The 25,921-nt window shown below is 36.2% G+C and overlaps 1 protein-coding gene across 2 annotated transcripts; it reads right to left on the reverse strand.

Annotated features, from left to right (window-relative positions):
- Window positions 1-892: 892 nt before the first annotated feature.
- On the reverse strand, window positions 893-17,536 carry LOC306877799 (F-box/LRR-repeat protein 4-like). 2 transcript variants are annotated; one of them, XM_079429773.1, is made up of 8 exons: window positions 17,440-17,536; window positions 15,562-16,178; window positions 8,938-9,274; window positions 8,065-8,309; window positions 7,758-7,971; window positions 4,558-4,629; window positions 2,903-3,215; window positions 893-2,196 (listed from the first exon to the last, which is right to left on the reverse strand). In XM_079429773.1, the coding sequence occupies exons 2-8, from the start codon at window positions 16,065-16,067 to the stop codon at window positions 2,033-2,035; spliced, it is 1,851 nt and encodes a 616-aa protein (XP_079285899.1). In that variant the 5' UTR covers window positions 16,068-16,178; window positions 17,440-17,536; the 3' UTR covers window positions 893-2,032. The 2 variants fall into 2 exon arrangements, with proteins under 2 accessions (XP_079285899.1, XP_079285900.1); XM_079429774.1 differs by having other exon boundaries at window positions 15,562-16,250.
- Between the last annotated feature and the right edge of the window lie 8,385 nt (window positions 17,537-25,921).

The following is a 25,921-nucleotide window of genomic DNA, read 5'->3' on the forward strand; positions in this document are numbered from 1 at the left end:
TTGTTTCTAAAGAATGTGTACTCCAAATTACTTAATAACTGTATGTATTGAATTTTAATTATCTTGTTTATATAATTACATAAAGAACTAACAATTATAAATTAATATGAATATAGACCTGTAGAGCTTCTGTAGTGTTGCATTTTTAACAAAAACCATTTAAAATTTGATTAGGCTTAGAAAAGTGCATCAAAATTTATGATGGGTAAACTTTTTGCATTAGCAAATTAATTATTTTTATGGTGTTCATGTTTTGAAAACAATATAGGCAAGGTTAAATCAAAATTATGCGTTACATTTTTAGGCTTGCTTTTGTTTATGTCAGGAAACGTATGTGAGGTGTTAATAAGACTCCTGAAAACTAGATTCTGTTCCAAAAGTTATATGAAACAGAGAAAAGGTCAAATGCATATTGATGCTGAAACCATTGTAGCAGGAGTGCAGTGCCACTTCTACATTACAGGGTTCATAAGCAGAGGCAGACAGTGTTATTTCGCTTTGTACTGTTGATCTATTTACAGGGATGTAATGACAGTTTTCTGCGTGTACTGACTAGCAATAGTTGTATGGAAATCAAGAAATCGTTTCATCTAAATAACTGCATCCCTCCAGGTCCTCAGGGCACATTAGAGCTCCTCAGTCCATCATTAAAGTAGACATAAACTATTCATTATATTACTGTTAGTCCAATGAGACTGTCACTACCAGATGCTATATTAATACGCTGTTAAACTCGGAGGGACTAAGACCAGGGAAGGTTTTGACTTTCAGCTTGACCAAATTATTGAATCTTATGGGTGGAGAGAATACAGACCAACCACAGGCCAAACATAATCTGTGTGATTTGATAAATTCGTTTATAATTTTCCAATCACAAAAAAGACGAACCCACAAAATATTAAGCCTCACTTTATTGAACCAAGACCTCGACTGTAACTCTCAGATCTGACATGACGCTAAAAGCCTCCTGCTTCCAAACAAAACAAATTTAATACAATATCCAAAATGACAAGAAATTCACTGTAGCTACTGTACAATTTAACATAAATACAATCCATTTAGTGTTAGGTTGCTTCGAATGAACTGTAGTTTGTTTACAGGGTGTGCTTATTATACTGCTAGTAAAGCACAAGTCAAAATGATTTTTTAATCATGTTTTTTTAAACATGGCACTTAAACTTTTACTAAAAGCACTAAACTATTTATCCTTAATCCTGTATTTGACTTGAATAATTGTACACATTTAAAGAAAATACAGTACATTGCCATATGTTTTTTTTTTTTTTTTTCAAAATTAAAGTGTATTAAGAAAAAAGAAAAACCCTTTGGTTTAGGGTGATTTTGGCAAATCACAATTTAGCATAGCACAATATAGACGACCAGCAAACAAAGAAAGCACTTCTCTCTTTAAAACTAAGGCACAAGGATATGTCATCTACCGGTTAGCATGCACCTGTGTAAAAGGAAACGTCAAGTTTTACAATAGAGGAAAAAAGCTTATATTTTGGTATTTGCCCTATTGTGTACATACATGTGCATAACAGGATTGACAGGAGATATGGGCAAAGTTTCACACAAACAAGGTATTGCCACAAAATATTTCTGTGCCCACAATTCAAGTCAATGTGTCCCCGAATTTATAATCAATCAATAAATAATCCTAGTACACTATTTCACAATATTTAACATCTACTGGACAACATTTAACAAAGCAAATAAAACATTGGTGCTGAAACACTTGAATATGTTTAAAACAAAACCATTCAGCTGTAGTAGAACATACAACAAACGTCTCTCTCTGAAGACAAAAATAAAACCCTGAGATTCAGATCAAAAACTGAGGTCTGGTGAAATGTGTGAGATTCAATACCTAGTGAGACCAGCGAGTGAAACATCTATAACATCTTCGAACCGGCAGTTCACAGCTCTGTGCAGTTCAAGGCAGCAAGTTCACAGCACCATGCACCACTCTTCTCCCCAGGGTCTTAAAGACCTTCCTGTAAAACTGCTCCTGCTTAGGACCCAACGAGTTTTACTGAGTGAAACTCTTCTTGATGGACACGTTCGGGAAAAGGCCACTGAGCTCCTGGACGAAGCGAGAGTCGACCTGCGAGCAGAAGGACACGTCCAACAGCTTTAGCTGAGGACAACACTGCAGTAACTTCCGCAGAGAGGCAGAGCTCACCATCCGTGTGCCTGAAAAACAACAATGAAAACAGTTATAGGGATAGTTAACCTAACAACGAACATTCTGTCATCATTTATTAGATTGTTTTTAAAAGAAAGTATTACTTTTTCTGCAAAGATACATTAAATTGATCCAAAGCGACAGTTTAATGTTACAAATATGTTTATTTCAAACAAATGCTGTTCTTTTGAACTTTCTATTCATAAAAAATCCAGAAAAATCACAATGCCACAAAAACATTAAGCAGCGCAACTATTTTCAACATTTATAAAAATAAGAAATGTTTCTTGAGCACCAAATCAGCATATTAGAATGATTTCTGAAGGACCATGTGACACTGAAGACTGGAGTAATGATGCTGAAAATTCAGCTGTCATCACAGGAATGAATTACATTTGAAAATATATTAAAATAGAAAACAATTTAAAATTGTAATATTTAACAATTATTCTGTTTTTACTGTATTTTTGATCAAATAAATACAGTCTTGGTGAGCATAAGATAATTAAAATCATAAAAAAAAAAAAAAAAAAATCGACCCCAAACTTTTAAACGATCATGTATATTCAAGATTTTTTGTTTTGTTTCTAACTTTCATTCTGCAGGCAAAACCACTGAAATATTTTTTCCCAAAAAAATCTTTCACAGAAGAAAGAAATGCAGGTTTGAATCCTTAAATCTTAGTGCATTTTAAATAAAAAACACTCATCTCACCCAGTATATCAAGGTGCTCCAGAGCGTTGCAGTTAGCGGCCAGCTCCTCCAGGTCAGAGTCACACACGGTGCGGTTGGCGGTGAGGAAGAGCTTGCGTAGGCGGGGCAAACTGCGGGCCAAGTGCTGGAAGCAGCCGGAGCTGCTCTGAAGCGTGGAGCACCAACCCAGGTCCAGCTCCTCCAGGAGCCTGCAGCCCGAAACCAGCTCTGCCAGACCGCGCTCGCTAAGGTTCCTGCAGCGCCACAGGTCGAGGGAGCGTAGAGAGCGGCAGCGTGCGCTCAGCATGCTCGCCACCACATCATAGTCCTCAATCTGTGATCAAATCACCATGTAGCTACAGTGAAGGACTCATTGATAACTGTCTGTCTCTAAGCTATTCTATGAGCGTATGAAGACAAACAACCAGACCAGGCAATGTTCCTATAGCTGAAAAGCAACATACTGATTTGCAGTATTTGCTCATACCAAATATAAAAAGTAGGGCAAATTCTAATTAATTAGGCCACGTGGAATAGAAAATTAAAAAAAAGAAAATTAAGATTTTTAAAAAATGTTCTTTACACTAAAACAAAAAAATGGTACTTTAAAGAAATTTTTCTGAAAGGTTCTTTAGGGAACCCAAAATGGTTCTTCTAGGCATGTTGCGAAAACCCTCTTTTGGAACCTTTATTTTTCTGAGTGTATAACATCATAAAATTGCGCTCTGATGCAACAAATCTTGTGTATCAGGGGTCATGGGCAATAATATCCCAATAAACATGCACGGATGCCTACTTTAAAATAAAATTAGTATACCATTCGAGTCCCTTTTAATATACTATTTTCAATATATTGTTATTATTATTATTTGAGATACAGTATGCAAAATTAGGTTTAGTGTATAATATTTAGTATGTGACAACAGCATTTTAGTGCCATATTAAAATGAAACAAACATTTGAAAGATTAGGAAAAACAATGACTTTCGTCTCAAACTCCTAATTTGCTGCTTTTAAAAGTTAGTAAGGTAATTGTTGAGTTTAGGTATTGGGTAGTATTCGGGATATAGAATATGGTCATGCAGAATGTGTGCTTTATACGTACTAATAAATAGCCAATATGTTAATAAGAGGCATGCTAATAAACAACTATAGTTAATAGTGGGAATTGGTCCCTATACTAAAGTGTTACCAATAATATTTAGAAAATTCAGTCAAATGACAAGAGCAAAGTCAAATTATAAGGTTAAAGTCATAACATTCTGAGAATAAATTCATAATATACACCTTAATTTTTTAAAGCGGATGTAAGCTATTTTTCTGTAAGACTTACAATTCATTAGCCGTTACAGGTAAAAATCTAGAATGCCAAAAAAATTTACCAATTTGATGAATATGATAAATACAATTTCACAATATAAAGCAGCATAACAGACTGTTATTGTACAGCTAAAATAACTAGAACTAACTAACGCTGGAAGCCTTGCACATTTAACTATATTAAACATTACACACATCTTTCATTAAAAAAGACTTTATCCTCATAATGCTAAAACATTACTTTCAAAAGCCTTTTTCATGTTGACCATTGTTTTTAATAAATACCATTGTAATTTGCGAACTGGGATTTAACCACAAACCAACTACATATCAGTTCAATTGACCAGTGGACTCACCATGTAACAGCTTCCCAGGTTAAGGTGCTTGAGCTCTGGGCAGAATGTGAGGATGCTCAATATGGCTGATTGCTGCATGTGAAAAGAAATAAAATGGAGAAAACAGTGACGATTAACACATAACACTAATGAGAGAATAACATAACATTCTATTCAGATGCCAGTGGAGTCAAAATGAGAAGAACAAACGCACATTTGATATCACAAATCAAAGATGACAACATATTTAACTCCGCTATTCAATATTCTTCTAAATAGATGTCAAAATAAAACTATTATACGACCTCACAGCCTGGAACACATGGCTGACGCTCACATTGGATATAGAGTGATATGATGTTTCTCAGAAAAAAATGGGTTTGTTTTGATTTAAAAGCTGAAGTGTAACGAGAGCACCGCTAAGAGAATACAGCCATTGTTTTCATTACGGTGTTGGTTTTAAAAATAGTCACGTGAAATGAAACAACCATTTGAAGATTGACAGTTCTCTTTGAGTTTGTTTTGTGTATATTTCCATTGTTATTCACACCGTTAGGTTCCCTAGAAGACATTTAATTTACAGTGATGATGACAGAGAGGTGGGTTTGCTACAGAGTCTGCTGCCTGTGTGTTCGTGTGTATGTTTACGCGCAGTCACCATCCCTACAGAAAAGCTACAGAAACATTATACCTGTTGGAAGAGGCACCAATACGACTACAAATGCTGATTCACAGTTAACCACACACGGAGGGACAGGACGACCCAAGATAAGTGGCCAGCTTGGGCCTGTACCAGCATGTAGAACAGGTGGTAATGCCAGTATGCCAGATATACACGGCCTGATGTTATATAATTAGAAGGACAGGTAACTATAACAGCTTAAAATAGGCTGGCATAAGCATGTTTTCTTCTTCAACTCCCAAGATAACTTGCTTTTTTAACGATGTAGTATAAACAATAAACAAAGGTGATGCACGATAAATTTTTGGGGAACGCAAAATTTCATGGATCAGTAATTAGCAGTTTCAGCTTTGATGTTAAAAATCTTCATTATTACCACCTAAATGTTTTGCTTTAATCATGGATACAGTCATAAAGATGTGATGCAGGATATACAGTGAATATGACACAATCCAAATATTGCACAAGTAATGAAGTATACAATGAGGTACAAAAACAATGCTCATCTAATCTGTATGGAACTGAGAAGAGTTTCCGTTTTCTTGTGTGTTGTTCTGCTTCAGGAAAATAAATGGCTGTGATTGGCTGTTCCTGAAAATGGCCCCTCCCACAATTGATAAAAAGCAAATCATCTTGGCTGACTAGCTAGTAAAATTTGCTAACAAGACTATTAAACTTACCCTCATGGTGTTCCAGACCCATATGACCTTATGTTCATCTTCGGAACACAAATTAAGATCTTTTTAATGAAATCTGAGAGCTTTCTGAACCTGCATAGACAGCAACGGAACTGACACATTCAAGGCCCAGAAAGGTAGTAAGAATACAGTTAAAATAGTCCATATGACATCAGTGGTTCAACTGTAATTTTATTAAGCTACAAGAATTTTTTTATCCGCAAAGAAAACTAAAATAATGACTTTATTCAATAATTTATTGTCTTCCATGTCTGAATTCGATGCACGTTTACGACAGTACCACAATGCATGTGTGCATTCCTCTCTTTGCAATCAAGGCGCAACATATCCAGGTTCTATGTCAGAATGGCAGCTCCTGCGTCAGCAGCACCGCATGCACATGTCCTAGTACTGTCATGAATGTGCATCAAAGACTGATACCAAAGAGAAGAAATTGTTGAATAAAATCATTATTTGTGTTTTCTTTGTGGACAAAAAGTATTCTAGTAGCTTCACAAAATTACGGTTGAACCACTGATGTCACATGGACTATTTTAATGATGTCCTTACTACCTTTCTGGGCCTTGAACGTGTCAGTTGCATTGCTGTCAATGCAGGGTCAGAAAGCTCTCGGATTTCGTCAAAAATATCTTGTGTTCTAAAGATGAACGAAGGTCTTATGACAGAATTTTCATTTTTGGGTGAACTATCCCTTTAATGTAAATTAAAAAAGGTTTTTAAACAGTGTGGCAAAAGATTAACAGTATTGTTAGCAAATTTTACTAGCTAAAATCTAGTCAGCCAAGATGATTTGCTGACTTGCCTTTCTATTACTGCTTTCTGTCAAGCTGCTTATTGATATATGTCAGGGTAGTAGTATCATATTTAATTTTTGATGGGAATGAAAACGAGGCTGTGAGGCAAACATGTACAGTGTGTTCAATGGACTGTTCGATTGTTTGACAACTAGTTGTGAGTTGTGAAAATGAAATGATCTAGGAACTTTATAGAGTGTATGCGAAAAACTGTTAAATCTACTCCTCACGGCCTAATTTTCATATGTGCTAAATTCAATATGCCATCAAACCTGACTAAGGTATTTTGCTGAATTGAACTTGTTTCATAATTGATAAACTTTATACACTTACTAAACTGAAATAAATGAACACTGAACGGATTTGAACTGATTTATATACTGCTTTACAGCAGAATTTGAATTAAGGCTGGAATACACTACACGACTTTTAAAATCTGAACAGATTTTTAAAACACTAGGCATCATACACTTACCGACTTTGTAAATAGTGACAAAGGAAAACTGGGCATCATACACTACTCGACTGAAGATCATACACTACCAGATTTTAAAGTTGTTCCGATCACAACGAACTCACGCTGAAACGTGCACCCTGTTGCTAGGAGACGCATGACAAATTAAAACATGTGTTCTAAAATCAGCTGAAAATATCAAACATGTTTTATATCCTCCGACTGGATAGAATCAAAGTCTGAAGCTAAAAAATCGGAGTCTGTGACCATCATACACTACACGATTTTCTGTGGAATCTGTCAGCTGTAATCTGCAGACTGGCTCTGACTTTCCTCAACTAGCCTCAACTTGTTCAGACTGTAAAATCGGGGCAAAATTCGCATAGTGTTTTCCAGGCTTTAGTCTCACATTTGAATAAGTTTGCATCACAGATTCTGCTATTTACTGTGAAACTGTAAAAATGTCTTTAAAAATGTAAATTTGCAAATACAAATCAAATTAAAAATTAAAAATACATAAAATTTATTTAATTAAGTGCATCCCAGATGGTTTTACCCGAGAAAATCAGGCATTTTCTCAGTCTTGCTCTCACCTCAACTTTGGTGCGGTACAGCACGAGCCTGCGTAGGTTAGTGAGTTTGGCGATGTGATTGAAGGCCTGAGGTTGCAGACGGTCACAGGAAGCCAAATTGAGCTCCTGGAGGCACGGACACGTCTGGGCGATCACTTCTAAACACGCTTCAGTCAGGAAATGACAGCACGACAGCTCCAAACACACCAGACTCACCCCACAGGCCTTCATTAAGCTTAAAGAAAAAAGACAGAGATGGAGCGACTATTACCATACATTTAGTAGATCAAGTATTTTAAATATCTGGATCAGAGACTCTTGCCATTACCTGCAGAACCCAGCGGCCGTCACGGCTCCACGGTTGCCCATCCAGGACATGTTTAGTCTCTGCAGGAGGGTGCAGCGGCTCTGCAGGTGGCTCAGAGAGGCGTCTGTGAGCCGGGCCCAGTACGGCTGCAGGCTGAGCTGAATGTACTGCAGCGGGTCACAGCAGTGTTTGTGAAAAAGCTTGCAGCTCTGAGCCAATCGGCACAGGTCTGGAACCGGCAGGTGACTCACGATCAGCTGGATTAGCTACAGTGACACAAACAAACAGTGACTTTCAGACCAAAACACAGCATGCTAAATGTTCTTCTTGTGCATCAAAATAGTTTCTTGCAAAAACAGAGATACTAAGATTACTCTCAAGACGTTTTGTGGAGGAACGGATTATGTTTTTGCTACGTGCACTGTTGGAAAAGTGAACAATAGTATGAGTGTAATGCTGGATATCAGTTTGCAGATAATGGCCAGATTATGTTTCGTTTTGCTGTAAAGAGACTGTGATGTTGGCAGTGGTTTGGACAGGAGATCTGAACTGTGTGGAGGTAATAAGGGATTACGAATGGGAAAGGTATTTTTAAATTACAATAAAATGGTCTCTAATTATCTGAAAATGACCTATTGCAACCACACAAGTCAGGGCTTGAGGAATTAGACCACATCTCAACTATTTCTTTTAAATATGTGTCTGGTACTTAGAAGATTTCAACACTCTGTGGTCCAACATGTGTTGTTATCCACAGTTCTTGAAAACAAAATCATTGTTACTTGGCATAAGTAGTATTTATTAAACACGCTGATGGCACAAACTAGATGTTCCTAAACATTCCAAAACTCACAGGCATCATTAGCAATTACAGTGAGAGTTTCCAACGCTAACCTCATAAGGGAGCCTATCAAAGTAGCCGTTCCCCAGGTTGTGCCTGTTTTCTCCACCCGACCTGCAGCAGAGGCCTCCTGCATCACTGATCTCCTCTTCACTGTCACTCAGATCATTGATGTCGATGACAGGGATCTTATAGCGGGCCAGAATGGGTCTTTCCCGAACGCCTCGCAGGATCACAGCATCCAGCTCTGTGTAGTATTCCATAAGAGAGCTGTTCACTTCCAGACGCAGCAGGTTGGTGGCAAAATTGATCTGCTTGATGCTGGGGGAGAACTGGTGAGCTTGAGGGGTCAGAGCTTTGTTGGGCTTGCCGGCCCACAGAACCTCCCACCTGCAAAACATTTACATGACAATACTCAAAACACTAACAATGTCATCCAACTCTGAAGAATCTGTGATATTGTTATTCAATTACGATTCTTTCCTAAATATTGCAATACATCTTGAAATCAGACATTTGGTCACAGTTTGGAGCAGTTCATGATAATCAAAAATATGATGAAAATGTATGTAGCTGGCCATGACTATGAATATACAGTGCCCTCCAATATTGGCACCCTTGATGAATATGAGCAAAGGCAGCTGTGAAAATAAATCTGCATTGTTTATCCTTTTGATCTTTCACTAAAATTCACAAAATTCTAACTTATGATTGAAGTAAAACAATTGAAAGTGGGGAGAAAATCTAATGATGAAATAAATGTTTTTCTCCAATGATTGTTGGCCACAATTATTGGCACCCCTAGAAATTCTTATGAGTACAATATCTTCCTGTTCCACAGGATTATAAAAGAGGAACACAAAGGCCAACTTCCCTTAATCATCCATCACAAGGAGTAAAACCTAAGAATATATTTCTGATGTGCAGAACAAGATTGTTGAGCATCACAAAATAGAAAGTGGCTGTAAGAAAAGAGTTAAAGCATTGAAAATCCCCATTTCCACCATCAGGGTAATAATTAAGAGGTTCCAATCAACCAAAGATGTTAAAAATCTGCCTGGAAGAGGAGGTTTTCTATATCGTCCTCCTAATGCACGGTGAGGAGGAGAGTTTGAGTGGCCAAAGACTCTCCAAGGATCACAGCTGGAGATTTGTAGAGATTAGTTGAGTCTTGGGGTCAGAAACCAAAAAAAAATCTCAAACATCCCCTCTTCACCACATGTTGTTCGAGAGGGTTTCAAGGAAAATTCTCCTCACTCATCCAAAAACAAACTCCAGCATATTCAGTTATCAGACACGACTGGAACTTCAAATGGCACTGGCTTCTATTGTCAGATGAAACTGAAAAAAGAGCTTTTTAGCAGCAAACCCACCAGATGAGTTTAGAACAAACAGGGATAAAAAAAGTACCCCATGTCCACGGTTAAATATACTGCTGGATCTTGAATGCTGTTTTTTCTGCCAGAGGTCCTGACCATCTTGTTCAGATGCATGGCATCATGGATTCAATCAAATACCAACAGATAAAACAAAAATCACAAAAATGGGTCACTAAGCACAAAATTAACCCTCTGGTTGTGTTCGGGTCAAATTGACAAGAATTTTTTTTTCTTTTTCCTGAAAATACTAGTTAACGTTATCGCATTGGACTCAAACTTACTGACTTTGCGCACATAGGGTACAAGTATTTCTCATAATTTTTTTTAGAATTTTCGTAATTTTTTGTGGGTTTTATTTCACCTAGTCACACTCGTTGTGTTCCCGGTCAAAAATGACCGGACTCCGAACAACTGCTTATAAATCTGTCATTATGCTATATTATCACTAAATATTGGATTCATTCTTTTTGTCAACTTGTTTTCTTTCATTTAGGACTGGTTTTGTGTTTCTATTTGCTTCTGATTAATCGTAAGCCTCATTTATCTGATAGTAGGCACCTAATTTTTTGAGTGAAAAAATTATTTTTTATGAATAATTTTCACAATATTAAACAAAAAATTATAAAAATTTGCACTGTTTCTCACACTAGTGTACTTTAATGTTTAATCAGGAAGTTTGCTTTTAAATGCTTTTATTTTGTACAAAATTGCAAAAAGTCACACTCGTGGTGTTCCCGGTCAAAAATGACCGGACTCCAAACAACTGCTTATAAATCTGTCAATATGCTATATTATCACTAAATATTGGATTCAATCTTTTTGTCAACTTGTTTTCTTTCATTTAGGACTGGTTTTGTGTTTCTATTTGCTTCTGATTAATCGTAGGCCTCATTTATCTGAAAGTAGGCACCTAATTTTTTGAGTGAAAAAAGCATTTTTTATGAATAATTTTCACAATATGAGAGAAAAAATTATGAAAATATGCACTGTTTCTCACACTAGTGTACTTTAATGTTTAATCAAGAAGTTTGCTTTTAAATGCTTTTATTTTGTACAAAATTGCACAAAGTAACACTTGTCAAAAATGGCCGGCCATTGAAAGTGAATGGGGAAGAATGAAAGAAACAACTAGTGTTCAGGAGCATGTTGTGCTTGCAAACAAAGACCTTGGACCTTTGCATGTGTGGATGCATTTATACTCAAGCTATCACACACACACATGCGCACACACGCACGCGCACACACACACACACACACCATCCATCCATGCATACAAACTATTTTATTACACCTATTTCATCCTACCCTGAACTGCATGCAATATCCTTTTATGAATAAAAAAGGATCTCTCTCTCTCTCTCTCTCTCTCACACACACACACACACACACGCTCAGACTGCCTTGTCTTTAGCCTGCATTGACCTCAAAAATAATCTTTTCTTTCACCACATATTCTAGACTACGGAGCCCCTTAGAGCTCATGGTGGTGGAAAGATTTCGGGGTGGGTGAAAAAAATTCGGGGTGGGAGGAAAAAATATTTTTCAAATCTTTTGCGTTCTCTCGCAAAGATGTTTGCGTTCCCTCGCAAAACATTGCGTTCTCTCGCAAAGATGTTTGCGTTCTCTCGCAAAGATGTTTGCGTTCTCTCGCAAAACTTTGCGTTCTCTCGCAAAGATGTTTGCGTTCTCGCGCAAAACTTTGTGTTCTCTCGCAAAGATGTTTGCGTTCTCTCGCAAAGATGTTTGCGTTCTCTCTCAAAGATGTTTGCGTTCTCTCTCAAAGATGTTTGCGTTCTCTCGCAAAACTTTGTGTTCTCTCGCAAAGATGTTTGCGTTCTCTCGCAAAACTTTGTGTTCTCTCGCAAAGATGTTTGCGTTCTCTCTCAAAGATGTTTGCGTTCTCTCGCAAAACTTTGTGTTCTCTCGCAAAGATGTTTGCGTTCTCTCTCAAAGATGTTTGCGTTCTCTCTCAAAGATGTTTGCGTTCTCTCTCAAAGATGTTTGCGTTCTCTCTCAAAGATGTTTGCGTTCTCTCGCAAAACTTTGTGTTCTCTCGCAAAGATGTTTGCGTTCTCTCGCAAAACTTTGTGTTCTCTCGCAAAGATGTTTGCGTTCTCTCGCAAAGATGTTTGCGTTCTCTCGCAAAACTTTGTGTTCTCTAGCAAAGATGTTTGCGTTCTCTCGCAAAGATGTTTGCTTTCTCTCGCAAAACTTTGCGTTCTCTTGCAGTTTTGTGAGGGAACGCAAAAGATTTGAAAAATATTTTTTTCCTCCCACCCCGATTTTTTTTCACCCACCCCGAAATCTTTCCACCACCATGAGCTCTAAGCGGTTCCGTACTAGACAAAACATTATGACAATATGTTTAGAGGCTTTCATGTTCTCTCAGAGTAAACGAAAGTTTACAATTAAATGCTAGAGCATACAAATGCCTCACAGTGCCTTGCTTGTCATTTACACGAGGAAGAGACAACTGAAGAAGAATTTTACAGTGACGATGCATTGCAAGATATATTGGAAGATAAAAATATCACTGGACAAGCTGAAAACCTTGCAACAACTGAAAAGAAGCAATCTTCTGATTTTGAGGACCCAGCTGAAGTTGATGTAACGTTCTGGTCGAGGGATGGAAAAAAAGTCAATGCAGGCCAAAGACAAGGCAGTTTGAGCATTTGTGTGCATTGTGTGTGTGTGTGTGTGTGAGAGAGAGAGAGTTATAATATGAGATTCATAAAAGCATATTGCATACAGTTCAGGGTAGGATGAAATAAGTGTAATACAATAGTTTGTATGCATAGATGTGTGTGTGTGTGTGTGTGTGTGTGTGTGTGTGTGTGTGTGTGTGTGTGATAGCATGAGTATACATGCACGCACTGGTCCAAGGCATTTATGTTTGCAAGCACAACATGCTCCTGAACACTAGTTGTTTCTTTCATTCTTCCCCATTCACTTTCAATGGCCGGCCATTTTTGACAAGTGTTACTTTGTGCAATTTTGTACAAAATAAAAGCATTTAAAAGCAAACTTCTTGATTAAACATTAAAGTACACTAGTGTGAGAAACAGTGCAAATTTTCATAATTTTTTCTCTCATATTGTGAAAATTATTCATAAAAAATTATTTTTTCACTCAAAAAATGAGGTACCTACTTTCAGATAAATGAGGCCTACGATTAATCAGATGCAAATAGAAACACAAAACCAGTCCTAAATGAAAGAAAACAAGTTGACAAAAAGATTGAATCCAATATTTGGTGATAATATAGCATAATGACAGATTTATAAGCAGTTGTTTGGAGTCCGGTCATTTTTGACCGGGAACACCACGAGTGTGACTTTTTGCAATTTTGTACAAAATAAAAGCATTTAAAAGCAAACTTCTTGATTAAACATTAAAGCACACTAGTGTGAGAAACAGTGCAAATTTTCGTTATTTTTTCTCTCATATTGTGAAAATTATTCATAAAAAAATATTTTTTTCACTCAAAAAATGAGGTACCTACTTTCAGATAAATGAGGCCTACGATTAATCAGAAGCAAATAGAAACACAAAACCAGTCCTAAATTAAAGAAAACAAGTTGACAAAAAGATTGAATCCAATATTTGGTGATAATATAGCATAATGACAGATTTATAAGCAGTTGTTTGGAGTCCGGTCATTTTTGACCGGGAACACCACGAGTGTGACTTTTTGCAATTTTGTACAAAATAAAAGCATTTAAAAGCAAACTTCTTGATTAAACATTAAAGCACACTAGTGTGAGAAACAGTGCAAATTTTCGTTATTTTTTCTCTCATATTGTGAAAATTATTCATAAAAAAATATTTTTTTCACTCAAAAAATGAGGTACCTACTTTCAGATAAATGAGGCCTACGATTAATCAGAAGCAAATAGAAACACAAAACCAGTCCTAAATGAAAGAAAACAAGTTGACAAAAAGATTGAATGCAATATTTGGTGATAATATAGCATAATGACAGATTTATAAGCAATTGTTTGGAGTCCGGTCATTTTTGACCGGTAACACAAAAGGCGTGACCGGAGTCCGAACACAACCAGAGGGTTAATCTTTTACCATGGCTGTCCCTGTCCTCTGACCTAAACCCTGTAGAAAATGAGTGGGGTGAACTGAAGAGAAGTACTACTAACATGGAGCTGTGAATCTGAAGGATCTGGAGGGATTCTGTATGAAGAAAATGGTCTCTGATCTCTTATCAGGTGTTCTCCAAACTCGTCAGGCATTATAGGAGAAAACTCAGAGCTGTTACCCTGGGAAAAGGATGTTGCAATAATTGGGTCCCAATCATTGTGGCCAACATGAACTAGAGAAAGCATTTATTTCACAAAGAGATTTTCCCCCCACTTTCAATTGTTTTACTTCAATGATAGGTTGGAATTTTGTGAATTTTTTGAATGAAAGATAAAAAGGATAAACAACGCCGATTTATTTTCACAGCCGCCTTTGCTCATATTTACCAAGGGTGCCAATATTATTGGAGGGTACTGTATATATATATATATATATACACATATAAATACACACATACACATATATGTATATTAGTGCTGTCAAATGATCGAATCCAAAATAAAGGTTTTTGTTTACATAATATGTGCGTGTGTAAAAGTTTTTGTTTTTGTTTACATAATATGTGTGTGTATTGTGTATATTTATAATGCACAATACACACACTTATTATTTATTAAAAGTTTTTGTTTACATAATGTGTGTGTGGTGTGTATATTTATTATGTATATATAAATACTAAACACACACACGCATGTATACATTTAAGAAAAATATTTTAAGTTTATATATTAAATATTTTTATATATGATATAATTTAAATGAATATAAATATATATACGTAAATACAAGTAAATATTTTCCAAATATATCCTGTATGTGTGTGTCTATATACAAAATAAATATACACAGTACACATATATATTATGTAGACAAAAACTTTTATTTTGGATGCGATTAATCACAATTAATCGTTTCACAGCACTAAATATATGTATAATAATATATAATAATATAATAACATATATTATTAATATATAATATAATAGTGATATATATATATATAAATAAATAAATCTTTTTTTTTTAGTTGATAAATTGCTTAGTTAGAGAATAAAATTTTATTGTCAGTGACTTAATGAATTTTATAAAAAAAAATAATAAATAAAATAAAATAAAATACATTAACATGGATCACATTTTGTGGGATCAGAACCTACAACCTTTAGATTACAAATCCAGAACATTCGCTCACACCTAACATTTTACCTCACATCAGCTGGAGGGTTTTGGGAGAAAGGGTTGAGCGAGCACGCTAGGATCTTGACAATGGCCCCGGGGTGGTAGGTCTCCAGCACCTCCACAGCTGTGGGATAGACAGGCTCCTCGAAGGCCAGTTCCAGGTAGTCCTGGCTGTGGAAACTGGGTGGTGTACGACGGAACCGTGGAGTGGAGCTGCTGCACTGCTCCCACCAGCTTCCGTAAGTGCGGAACACAGCTGTCTGGGTGAAGTCTCCTGAGCTGGGATAGACATTAGGCACTCCAGCCAGATTCCACATGGTATAGGACATGCTGTTTTCGCTGCCGTAGTGAGAACTGAAGTCCAGGACCTCTTTTCCATACTGCTCGACCTCAACGGTGACAGGCAGCGCCGAACGCTGGCCCAACTCCACTGCCCGCCGGCTACCCAATGCCTCGCTCCGTGTCCCGCTCCTGGAACGCCGCCGTAGACAGATATAGTAAAACATGCTCAGAAGGGTTAGCATCGGAAACATGGAGCAGCAGGACTGGGTTTGAGTCAGGAAGCACAGCCCTTTTCTCTTCCCTGCGCTGTGGCGCGATAGGCTCTACACAGAACAGGCTATAGGCCAAGCTGCATGCATGACCTGTGGGTTATAGAGACGCACACAAACACACACACACAAACAAACAAAATCACACAAAAGGTTGTGAGAACCCTGAAATATAAAGGAAGATCAGAAATGTTTTGGCTTCATTCGTGAAACACAAGTTAAATTCGTTTGTGTATATTATTTATAAAAGCTCACAAGACAAGAATGAATTTATGAACAATATACACATCTTCTATGTTTTAAATACTAAAAAAAAAGGTTGGATTAAATTAAGTAAACAAAGTAAATCAAATACAGGTAAATGTATTGACAGCAAGGTTATTATTTTTAACAAGAACTACTAAAACACGGTTTTTATGTTGATTAAAACAAAACAGGAACTGAATTTAATATATATATATATAATTAAACCTAAACTAAATGAAAATTAGAAATGTTGCCTTGGCAACTAAGTTTAAACTGAAGCACAAACATTACTAACTGAAAATTATAATACAAATATTAAACTAAAACTGAAATAAAATTAAAAAAAACTTACTACAAACTTACAAAATTACTAAAACTTAAAGATTAAAGCAAAAACTAAAAATATGAAAGCCAATTCAAAATATTAAAAACTCCTGTACATCCTTTTGTAAGTGTTTTCTGTACATTTTCTGTTGTTTGACTTGTTTTCACAAAATGAGTTTGTAAAAATTATTTTCTTATAGTTTAATTCGCATGTTGCCAAGAATATTCATTATATCCAAATGTACTTTGTTACTTCCACAACATATTCTAGTAGTTTTAGATACTGACATCATGCTGATTACTGCCAAAATAGTGAAAAAGAAAAGTGAAAGCCATTCAATTACAAATTACCAAACACAGCAAGTTAAAGAAATAGTTCACCAAAAATCCTATATTTAAAACACACACACACACACACACACACACACACACACACACACACACACACACACACACATTTTGTTTCAAACCAGACTTTCTTTAAATAAATACAAAAGGAGAAAATGACAGAATTTCCTGGTGTTTTCGGGTGAACTATCCCTTTAATGTTAGACTGAAAGCTGTTGCTGATGGCTGCTAGCTCTATCACCACCATATCGATTGATTTTAGCCATATGTGGCTTTCTATGTGATCCAAAAAATTAAAAATGTAACAAGAAAAGAGGAACTGTTAGCGAGCTGAGCTATAGTTCATTAGGCTGGGTTATGAATCGCCTGTAATATATAAGAACGCAGGCTGTCATGCCACATTGCCCTGAGGGACTTAAAAACAATGGCAACTTACAGACGATGCAATGGTGTGTTGGAGTGTTGTGCTGAGTGTGTTCTGTGTTCTCGATCCATCTCTCACTTCTGCTGTCATTGCTCGCCCATTCTGCACTGTTCACGCGGAATATAAACATCCGCTTCACCTCTGCACAATGCATTGTGGGAAGTGGAGTTCTACTACACGTCATCACGCGTTATTGAATTAAAGAAACTCTTTCCAAAGCACAAAAAGAACTCTTTCTGATTACAATAATTAACCTGTTTTACCCTTTAAAGAACGAAAGTTATGACCGAGAACTGACAGATTGTTGAGGCACGATTTTAACATGTACAGACCAAATAGGCTTTCTTAAATATAAAAACAATAGGCCTAGTTTATTTATAGAAAGAGTTCAGAGTTCAGATCCAGGATGTTTTCGCTGTTCGCACCTCCAGAAATATAGGCCTATTGAATTTAAAAATATGCTAAACGACTTTTTGCAAAATATAAATGCCATAAAGTTTAGATAGCTATAGGCTATATTAGATCGGACAGTGTTTGGTAGATCTTTTAAACAAATTTGTGGTAGCCTATAGCTTTCTATACCAATTTTATAGTAATTTCTAATTCAGTCTCAGAAAGACAGATATTGTAAACCTGTAAATTGCAGGGGAAATTTAAATTATTAAAATTAAAAGAATGAAATAATAATAATAATAATATTTTAAATGAAAAGAGTGAGACAGAAAACATTCGGTTATGTATATACTGTAACTGTATATGCAGCATGTTTGGATAATCAGGCTATTATTAAGCTATCACAACTTGTAAAAAATGATGTCAAAGTGTTGTGTTATAAAAATCATTATGCCTAATCATGCCTGTGCATAAATTTTCACAGACTAATGACTGGAAATAAAAAATGGCACTTATATTTGTTATTCACCACACTGATCTAAAAATGACTCATAGCCAAAGATACAGTTTTTGCGAAACAATTATATACATGTTTGAGTGTATGCATCTATATTTAATATAATACATATATACGATATAAAACATATAATACAATACATTTACAAAGGTCTAAAATAATTTTTGGTCACTTCTAATTTCACAATAATTTCTCACTTCTCGTGTCACTCTGTTGCTCACTCTTATTCTTATGTAAAAGGCATTGTGAAGCACCAGTCCTTTGTAGTCTGGAAGAAAGACATTGTTTTGATGTTCTGAATAATACATTTGTCTGTTAGAATTGACTGAGAATGTGGCGATTGTGACATTTATTTCATCGTAAATGGCCACGTATTCTTTGGAGCCAAGTCTGCACGGCGCCTTCTATCCACCAGAGAGGCCAGCAGGATAGGTCATGAGGGAATCGTGCCGCTGGCTGTCCATCATGGACAAGTGGTGGGCTCACAGAGGGAAACAGATGCGTATGACCACGTCTTGGCTGGCATTTGCATCGATGAATGACTTGTCCAGTCAGTTTGTCTCATGGGTGAATTGAAGCCCCATTGTCACCACAAAGAGCATTGAGTCTGTATGGAAGCATCACTAGGCAATCACAGGCCAAACTCTCATTAGGAGTGGAGCTGAGCGGCGGATAAAGAAGACAATTGATATTGAATAACAAGTTTTTCTTCAATTGCTGCTTTATTTTAACCTAAAAAGATGAATGACTGATTTTCATAATTGCCATATCAGTTTTTGAGGTCTGCCTGAAATTCATGACTAAAATGAAAAAAAAAAATGGAAAAATCTTGTCAGCCTCTATTGCAAATGGACTGATGACATTTTAAGGCAAGACACTAGGCAAAGATTGTTTTTTTTCATGCACTGGTTAATTTTTAGATTTTAGGCTTTTTATAACATGCTGTTTCAGAAAGTGGAAAGGAAACCTCCTTCGTTACAGCACTTTATCTCTTTGCATCTTTAGATTTCACTTGCAATACATACCTTTAAAATTTTCTTGAAAATATTTTTTTCTCACACATTGAGCAAGAAATCTCATACACCAAGCTTTCCAGATGTATTTTCTATTGATATTCTTAAGATTTTTACAGAGGGTTTGTTCATGTATATAATTTGCCTAATTTTATTCCAAAAAATTTGTTTAATTTTTTTCTGGCAGTTTACAGTATTTTCTGATCTTGATGATTTTCTATCATGACAACTCTATGAAGATTTTAGCATGGTATTGGATATGCCTGACTACGTTTACATGGACATCAATACTCCGATTTTAATACGATTAAGACAATACTCTGATTAAGAATCTACCATGTAAACAGAGATTTTTGATCACCTTAATCTGGCTAAAGTCATAATCGAAGTAAACAGAAATAGAATTAAGACGTGGAGTATTCCTATTTTAGTCGCATTATCGAGGTGCAGTACAGACATGTACACACCTTAATCACACTGTTACCGTGGTGTAGGACGTTTCACCACATTTTGCGACAGGATACACACACGGCAGTGGTCAACCGTTTGACGGCAAATATAAGAGCTTCAAAACTGCCGTTGTCCGTTTGCACGTACAAATAAGTAACTGCACTGGAAGCTTTCATAAAATGAAAAATGAAACACCCAAAACTGTATATGGCACCATCACGAAGACAAACTATATGTTTATACGTGAAATTCTGGAGGGGATGTCGGATGGCGTCGCGTGGTGACGTAATGACGCATGCCATTAATCGATCTATGTGTATTGTGTACTATAACATGTAAAATGGGAACATGAAAGGATTATTCTAAAATCAACTCATGTAAACACCTTAATCATAATATTGTCTTATTCAGAATAAGGTAAATAATTAGATTACTGATGTCCATGTAAACGTAGTCACTGTTAATGCATTTGGACTTGGTGGATTAGATCTGCCACGCTGCTGCTGCTGTTGGTTACTCTGTTGTTATAGATTATTGCTGCTGCTGCAAGCAAGTACAGGAACTTGCTACTGCCAATGCATATGGCAATGCAGTGCTGTGAGTATTTAAGACATACTGCTGCTGCATAAATAGCATGTATATTAACCCGTAGCAGATCTATACAGGTGGAGCTGGGGAAGGTGGAGGATTTCAGAGGAACTCTGAAAGAGTGCTGCAAAATGCTCAAGTGGATGCTAACCAACCATTTAAAATGTAAAGCAACAAGCTCATTGTTTTAACCCTGTGAATATTATCAGTTACGTTTAGAACCCATCAGGCTGCGCCATCTTGAGTTTCATGAAAGAGCTAGGCATATATCCTTTCCATAAAAACTTGAATTTGTCAGCAAAACCCATTCAGAAAAGTAATATTATAAATATTGCCCTATATATCAAGAGTGATATTGCCATATGTGTTACCTAAGGTGATATATAATATCTGTATGATGATTTTTTCTTTTATTATATATAGATATATAGCAAGCATACATGTCAACAATATTTATTTATAAATGTGCAACTTTTAAGCATATGTTTTTGTAATAAATAGATGCCTATCTTTTATTTATTTATATATTGACAAGTTTTAGGATGGATACACATGTGCATGACAAATATGACCAAAAATGTATTATACATACATAAACGCCTGCGTATTTGAATATGAAATTGTTCAAGTTTCTAATAGGTTTCATAAACATTTTTGTTTTATATGACAATAAATTTCATATATGGAAACTGAATACCAGTATGTGTATATATAATACATTTGTATATGGGAATGGTCCAAGAATTATAAATCTGGCTTTATCCAATGGGATTTCTGTTCTGAAAATGTATGCGAAATAGTGTATATGTATTTAAATAATGTATAATTTGCATATTTAAACATAACATTTCCGAAAACTTGTAATGCAAAACAGTTTTGATTCTTAATGTAATCAATCAAATGGGGAAGTATAGTGACATCTATTTTTTTTTTCTAACCCTATTCACCTGGAAATACACAGTTCTTTTGGGTCCAAATTCACAAATCAGATGGTTGATGAGAAGATAGAAGAGCAGGCTGATGGTTCGATGAGAGGAGAAGTTGGATGCATTTACCTTTGATGGGAAAAAGTATGAAAAGCGATGATTTGGAGGATACTGAGAAACTGTGGATCATTTAGAAAGAAGAAAGTGGGGGGGGGAAAGGAGGACTGTGGAAGGATTGACAGGAAGAACGGTCTGAACGACAAAGAGAAGGTTGACGGTGTTGAATTTGTTAGCCTCCAGCGTGGACAGCTCCCTTGACTGACAGTGTGATCAGCTGTCAGCTCCTGCAGGCATCACCGACAGGCCTCCTGTCTTCTGTCAGGCCTCAGTTCCAGCCTGCTGTTCCATACCCACGTGCAAACACACACACATACACACACCAAAGCCCTATTCTCCCTCCGACCCAGCTGTCAAAAAGAGCACAGCTAAATAATGAATCTGGCCATATTCCTTGAAGGAAAGGCAGCAGGGAGGGGAAACGCAGAGAGAGAAAAAGGAGTCTGAGGATCCTCGAGGGAAAACCAAAAACAAACCTCATTCCATTTAATCCCTCTCTTCATAGCCACAGAGGAACAAGACAACAGCATCAACAAAAATTCAGCTATCCTTCCATCAGCTGTCATAAATAAGACTTGCTATGACATTATCCTCTCTCTGCCGATCAAAGACCACTTGGCCGGTGCTTACCAGACACAAACAGGGAAGGAGGAGGAAAACAAAGCAAGCTCCCTCTATGGATCCTTCAGAGATACAATGCTGTTTGAACATTAGGAGTCCAATTTTCACGGTAATGTACTTTTGCAATATAAAGTAATTTTGAATCATGAATAATTGCTTGAATGATAACTTTAATTTTCACAGCCTTTAATAAAAAAAATAAAAATAAAAAACAAAAACTATTAAATCCTGCCGATTACATGGCTAATAAAATAAGAAAGAAAGAAAGAAAGAAAGAAAGAAAGAAAGAAAGAAAGTGTCTGACTTCCTTCTTACTACATGACTAGTTAGCAAATAAAATACACACACAAATTAGTTTTTGATGAGATTTTTGTAAGCTTGTTGTCGAAACGCTACTTCCACACAATGCCATTACTGACCAGTCAGAATTAAGTATCCCAGACAGCCTGTTAATAACTCTAGATAGTTTTCTCTAAGGACCTGGTTTCTGAATGTCATTGGCGTTAATGATTACACGTACAAGGTTAAAATATAAATCGCTCTCAGCATTTCCAGAGGAGGAGAGGCTATTTAATGTTGCCATTTTCAGCCTAGGCTGTGGATTTTCTCCTCTCATCCTCTCATTGCCTTTAGAGACCCATTCATTTAACAACAGCAGCAATTTTCAGGATTGAAGCAATCAAAATTGAAACCCGCTAAAAATATTCCTGTTTCCACTCAAGCCATTCTGATAATGTAACATCCAAACATTTGATGCGCTTCAAGTCTTAAAACATGCGTGGCTGTATTACCTAAACTGAATTGGTTGGATTACTAAAGGTTGCACTCAATGCTGATCCATTATCATTTTTTGAAACTTTAAATTTTTTTTTTACTTAAGACGCAAAAGACAAAACCTACTTATATCAGCTCCTTTCTATGCATCTCACTCTGATTCATCCCCCTCAAGTTTGTGTTTAGTAATGATGTCTGCTTATTTCCGTACACACTTGTGTTTGCACACACACACACACACACCCCGGCCCATTGGCTCCAGGTGAGAGCATTACAATTCACATAGATTAGAATACATTTGCCACCTTGCCAGGTGTTCTCAAACGCAGGCCTATCACCATGGCAAATTGCTCGGTAGCCGCGCAACTGAATGACACTTCACATTCAAATCAAAAGCAGTTACTCCAGCTCTCTTTGGCATGATAGTCTTTTGAACAGGAACAAGAGTAGGGGGAGGAACCTGTGGCTATAACAACATTATCTGAATTAGAATGGCTTTGATCGTTAACAATGGACATCGAAACACTTGAAATAAAGAGGTTTTGTAAATCCAGTGCCTCAAAACTGGGTATGACTCAACGTAGCGCAATGGCTTTCCTTGAGTTATACATGTACCGCTCACAAGTGTGTGAATACAAACATTCTGAATTTAACTCCAGAACATATGAATTATTCATTTTTAACACTTTCTGTTTTTGATCCCTCTCAGCCAAAATGATACACACCTGTTTTGTTTTGGTTCTTTTAAAATCCCTAGTGGCATTCAAAAGGCATATTCATCGCTTTTTCATGAAGATCATACCTGCCGCTAATTGTAACCGTAAACACGGCTCATAATTATTCACATTTAATATCCATTTTCAGCTTATCGAAATGATATTTGATTACCCCCACATATCTTGCAATTGACTTCATTTAGAAAGGTCGACTATTTGCATCGGCCAGGGAGTGATTTAAATGTTTCATGATGATTACCAAAGTTATTCGCCTTTTGTCTAAATGACAGAATCTGCAAATATAATTAGCACGGGAGGAAATGCAGGGAGATAGTGGTGTTGGCTGTCATCACGTTCTTCTATTGTTAAAGCGCTGTGTCCTCCAGCTGAACTTCACTACACTGCGTTTAATTGGTTTCAGGAACTCTGCTTTGAGGAAGTCATAACCTTGATCTTCCCGCGGATAAGAGATTCCTTTTTTCGCCATCAAATGCATGCAAATTTCAGGATCAGCCTGGGAGAATTGTAAACAGACAAACATTGTTTTATTCCATTGTGATTCTGATTAGAGAGAAATAATTAATCACAGTGTTTTAGTGGCCCAGAGACAAGAGGTGCACTGATCTAATGGCAGAGACTGACACAAGCTGCTGTAGCTATAAGAACAACTGATGAGAAATGGCCATTGATGTCCTTAACTTGGAAATTCGCTTAACAACAGAGGAAGAACAAGAGAGTTATTTGTTTTTCTATATATGTGTATGTATACTTCATAAACTGCGTGTACGGTTAGAATGAGAGTCCAAACTGAAAAAAGCTCAGTTGTCAATAATCCATGACTCCAGTCCATAAATTAATGTGTTGTGAAGTGGAAAGCTTGATGTTTGTAAGAAACAAATCCATCATTAAGGCATTTAACTCTGTTGACTACTTCACAAGATGTTAATTAATGGATTTGAGTCGTGTGGATTAATTGTGGATTATTGTGATGTTTTTATCAGATGTTTGTACTCTCATTCTGACGGCACCCATTCACTGCAGAGAGTCCATTGGTGAGAAAGTGATGTAATGCTTAATTTCTCCAAATCTGTTCCAAAGAAGAAAAACCCATCTACATCTTGGATGGCCTGGGGTACATAAATTCTCAGTAAATTTTGATTTTTGGGTAAATACTTATTATGGCTTTAAGTGGCACTGTTTCGATCAAGAGAGGTTTAATTTTAGAGAATTCCTGTTGTATAACTTTATAATATACCGACAACCACCATAAAAACACAGTGGTAAAGAGATGAATCAAAGTTCATTACAAGAAGATTTTCATAAAGCTGCTAAATGCAAATATATAGAAGGCGCAAAGAGGTTCATACAAATACAAAAAACCATCGTGGCAACATATGACACTAATATAATGCAATAGACATTATTTTAACAACATAATATGTAACATTATATAAATTTAAATCTTAAATTTGATATTTCAATTTGCTTTTTCACCGTTTATAGTAAGGGAACTTACTGTTCGCCACTTAACCATCTTTTACAGCCACCTAACACATACCTGTAGCTATCTTTAAAGTTAGGACTGCATTTTAGATATTTTAAATATCTATTGTCAAAAATAAAAGAATATGTGAATAAACAGTGGACAGGTTACCTAGACACCGAATATCTATTTCATTCTGCAGTCTTGGCACGCAAAACCTTTTCTGAGAGCACTTATCTCACTATTCCTCAAAGGTACAGAGATCAAATCCCTGCGTTCTTCACACCTGCTTCGCTCTTCCTCAGTCAATACTCTCTCTCTCTCTCTCTCGCTCTCTCTCTCTCTCTCTAGAGAGAGAGAGAGCGAGAGAGAGAGAGAGAGAGAGAGAGAGAGAAAAGCTTTAAAACTTACAATTTTCAAAAAGAACAATCTAGGAGATAGACAAAATTGCTAGAAATAATAGACACATGTGAAACGTACTCCTCTCCCACTCCCAAAAATCTTTAACCCAAAAAAGAAAAAAAGAAAAAAGAAAGGCAAGATACAAATTGCAATAAATTATATTTCTGTGACACTTGCAGCTTAAAAATTAAAGCTAACGACAGCTCAAGGTTTTTGTCGTATATAATAATAATTTAGAATAAATCAACTTTAATGCTGAATTAAAAGCTTAGTCTTTCAAATCAGTATCAAATAATTTTACTAAATCACACTTTTGCAAAAGATAGGAAATAAGGCTGCTGTTTCAAACATTGACATTAATACACTACCATTCAAAAGTTTAGGGTGGGTGAGATTTTTTAAATTGAAAGAAGATTCTTATGCTCACCCAGGCTGAATTTATTTGATTAAAAATAAAAACAATAATATTGTGAAATATTTGTACAATTTAGAAT

Source organism: Barbus barbus, assembly GCF_936440315.1.
Source record: "Barbus barbus genome assembly, chromosome: 12".
Lineage (NCBI taxonomy): Eukaryota > Metazoa > Chordata > Actinopteri > Cypriniformes > Cyprinidae > Barbus > Barbus barbus.

Coding starts and splice junctions, on each gene's coding strand:
- LOC306877799 (XM_079429773.1), bottom strand. CDS start 16,067: ATGTTTCCGATGCTAACCCTTCTGAGCATGTTTTACTATATCTGTCTA. Junction 9,275..15,561: donor AACCCTCCAGCTGATGTGAG/GTAAAATGTTAG, acceptor AATGTTTTGCAG/GTGGGAGGTTCTGTGGGCCG. Junction 3,216..4,557: donor ACCTGGGAAGCTGTTACATG/GTGAGTCCACTG, acceptor ATTTGATCACAG/ATTGAGGACTATGATGTGGT.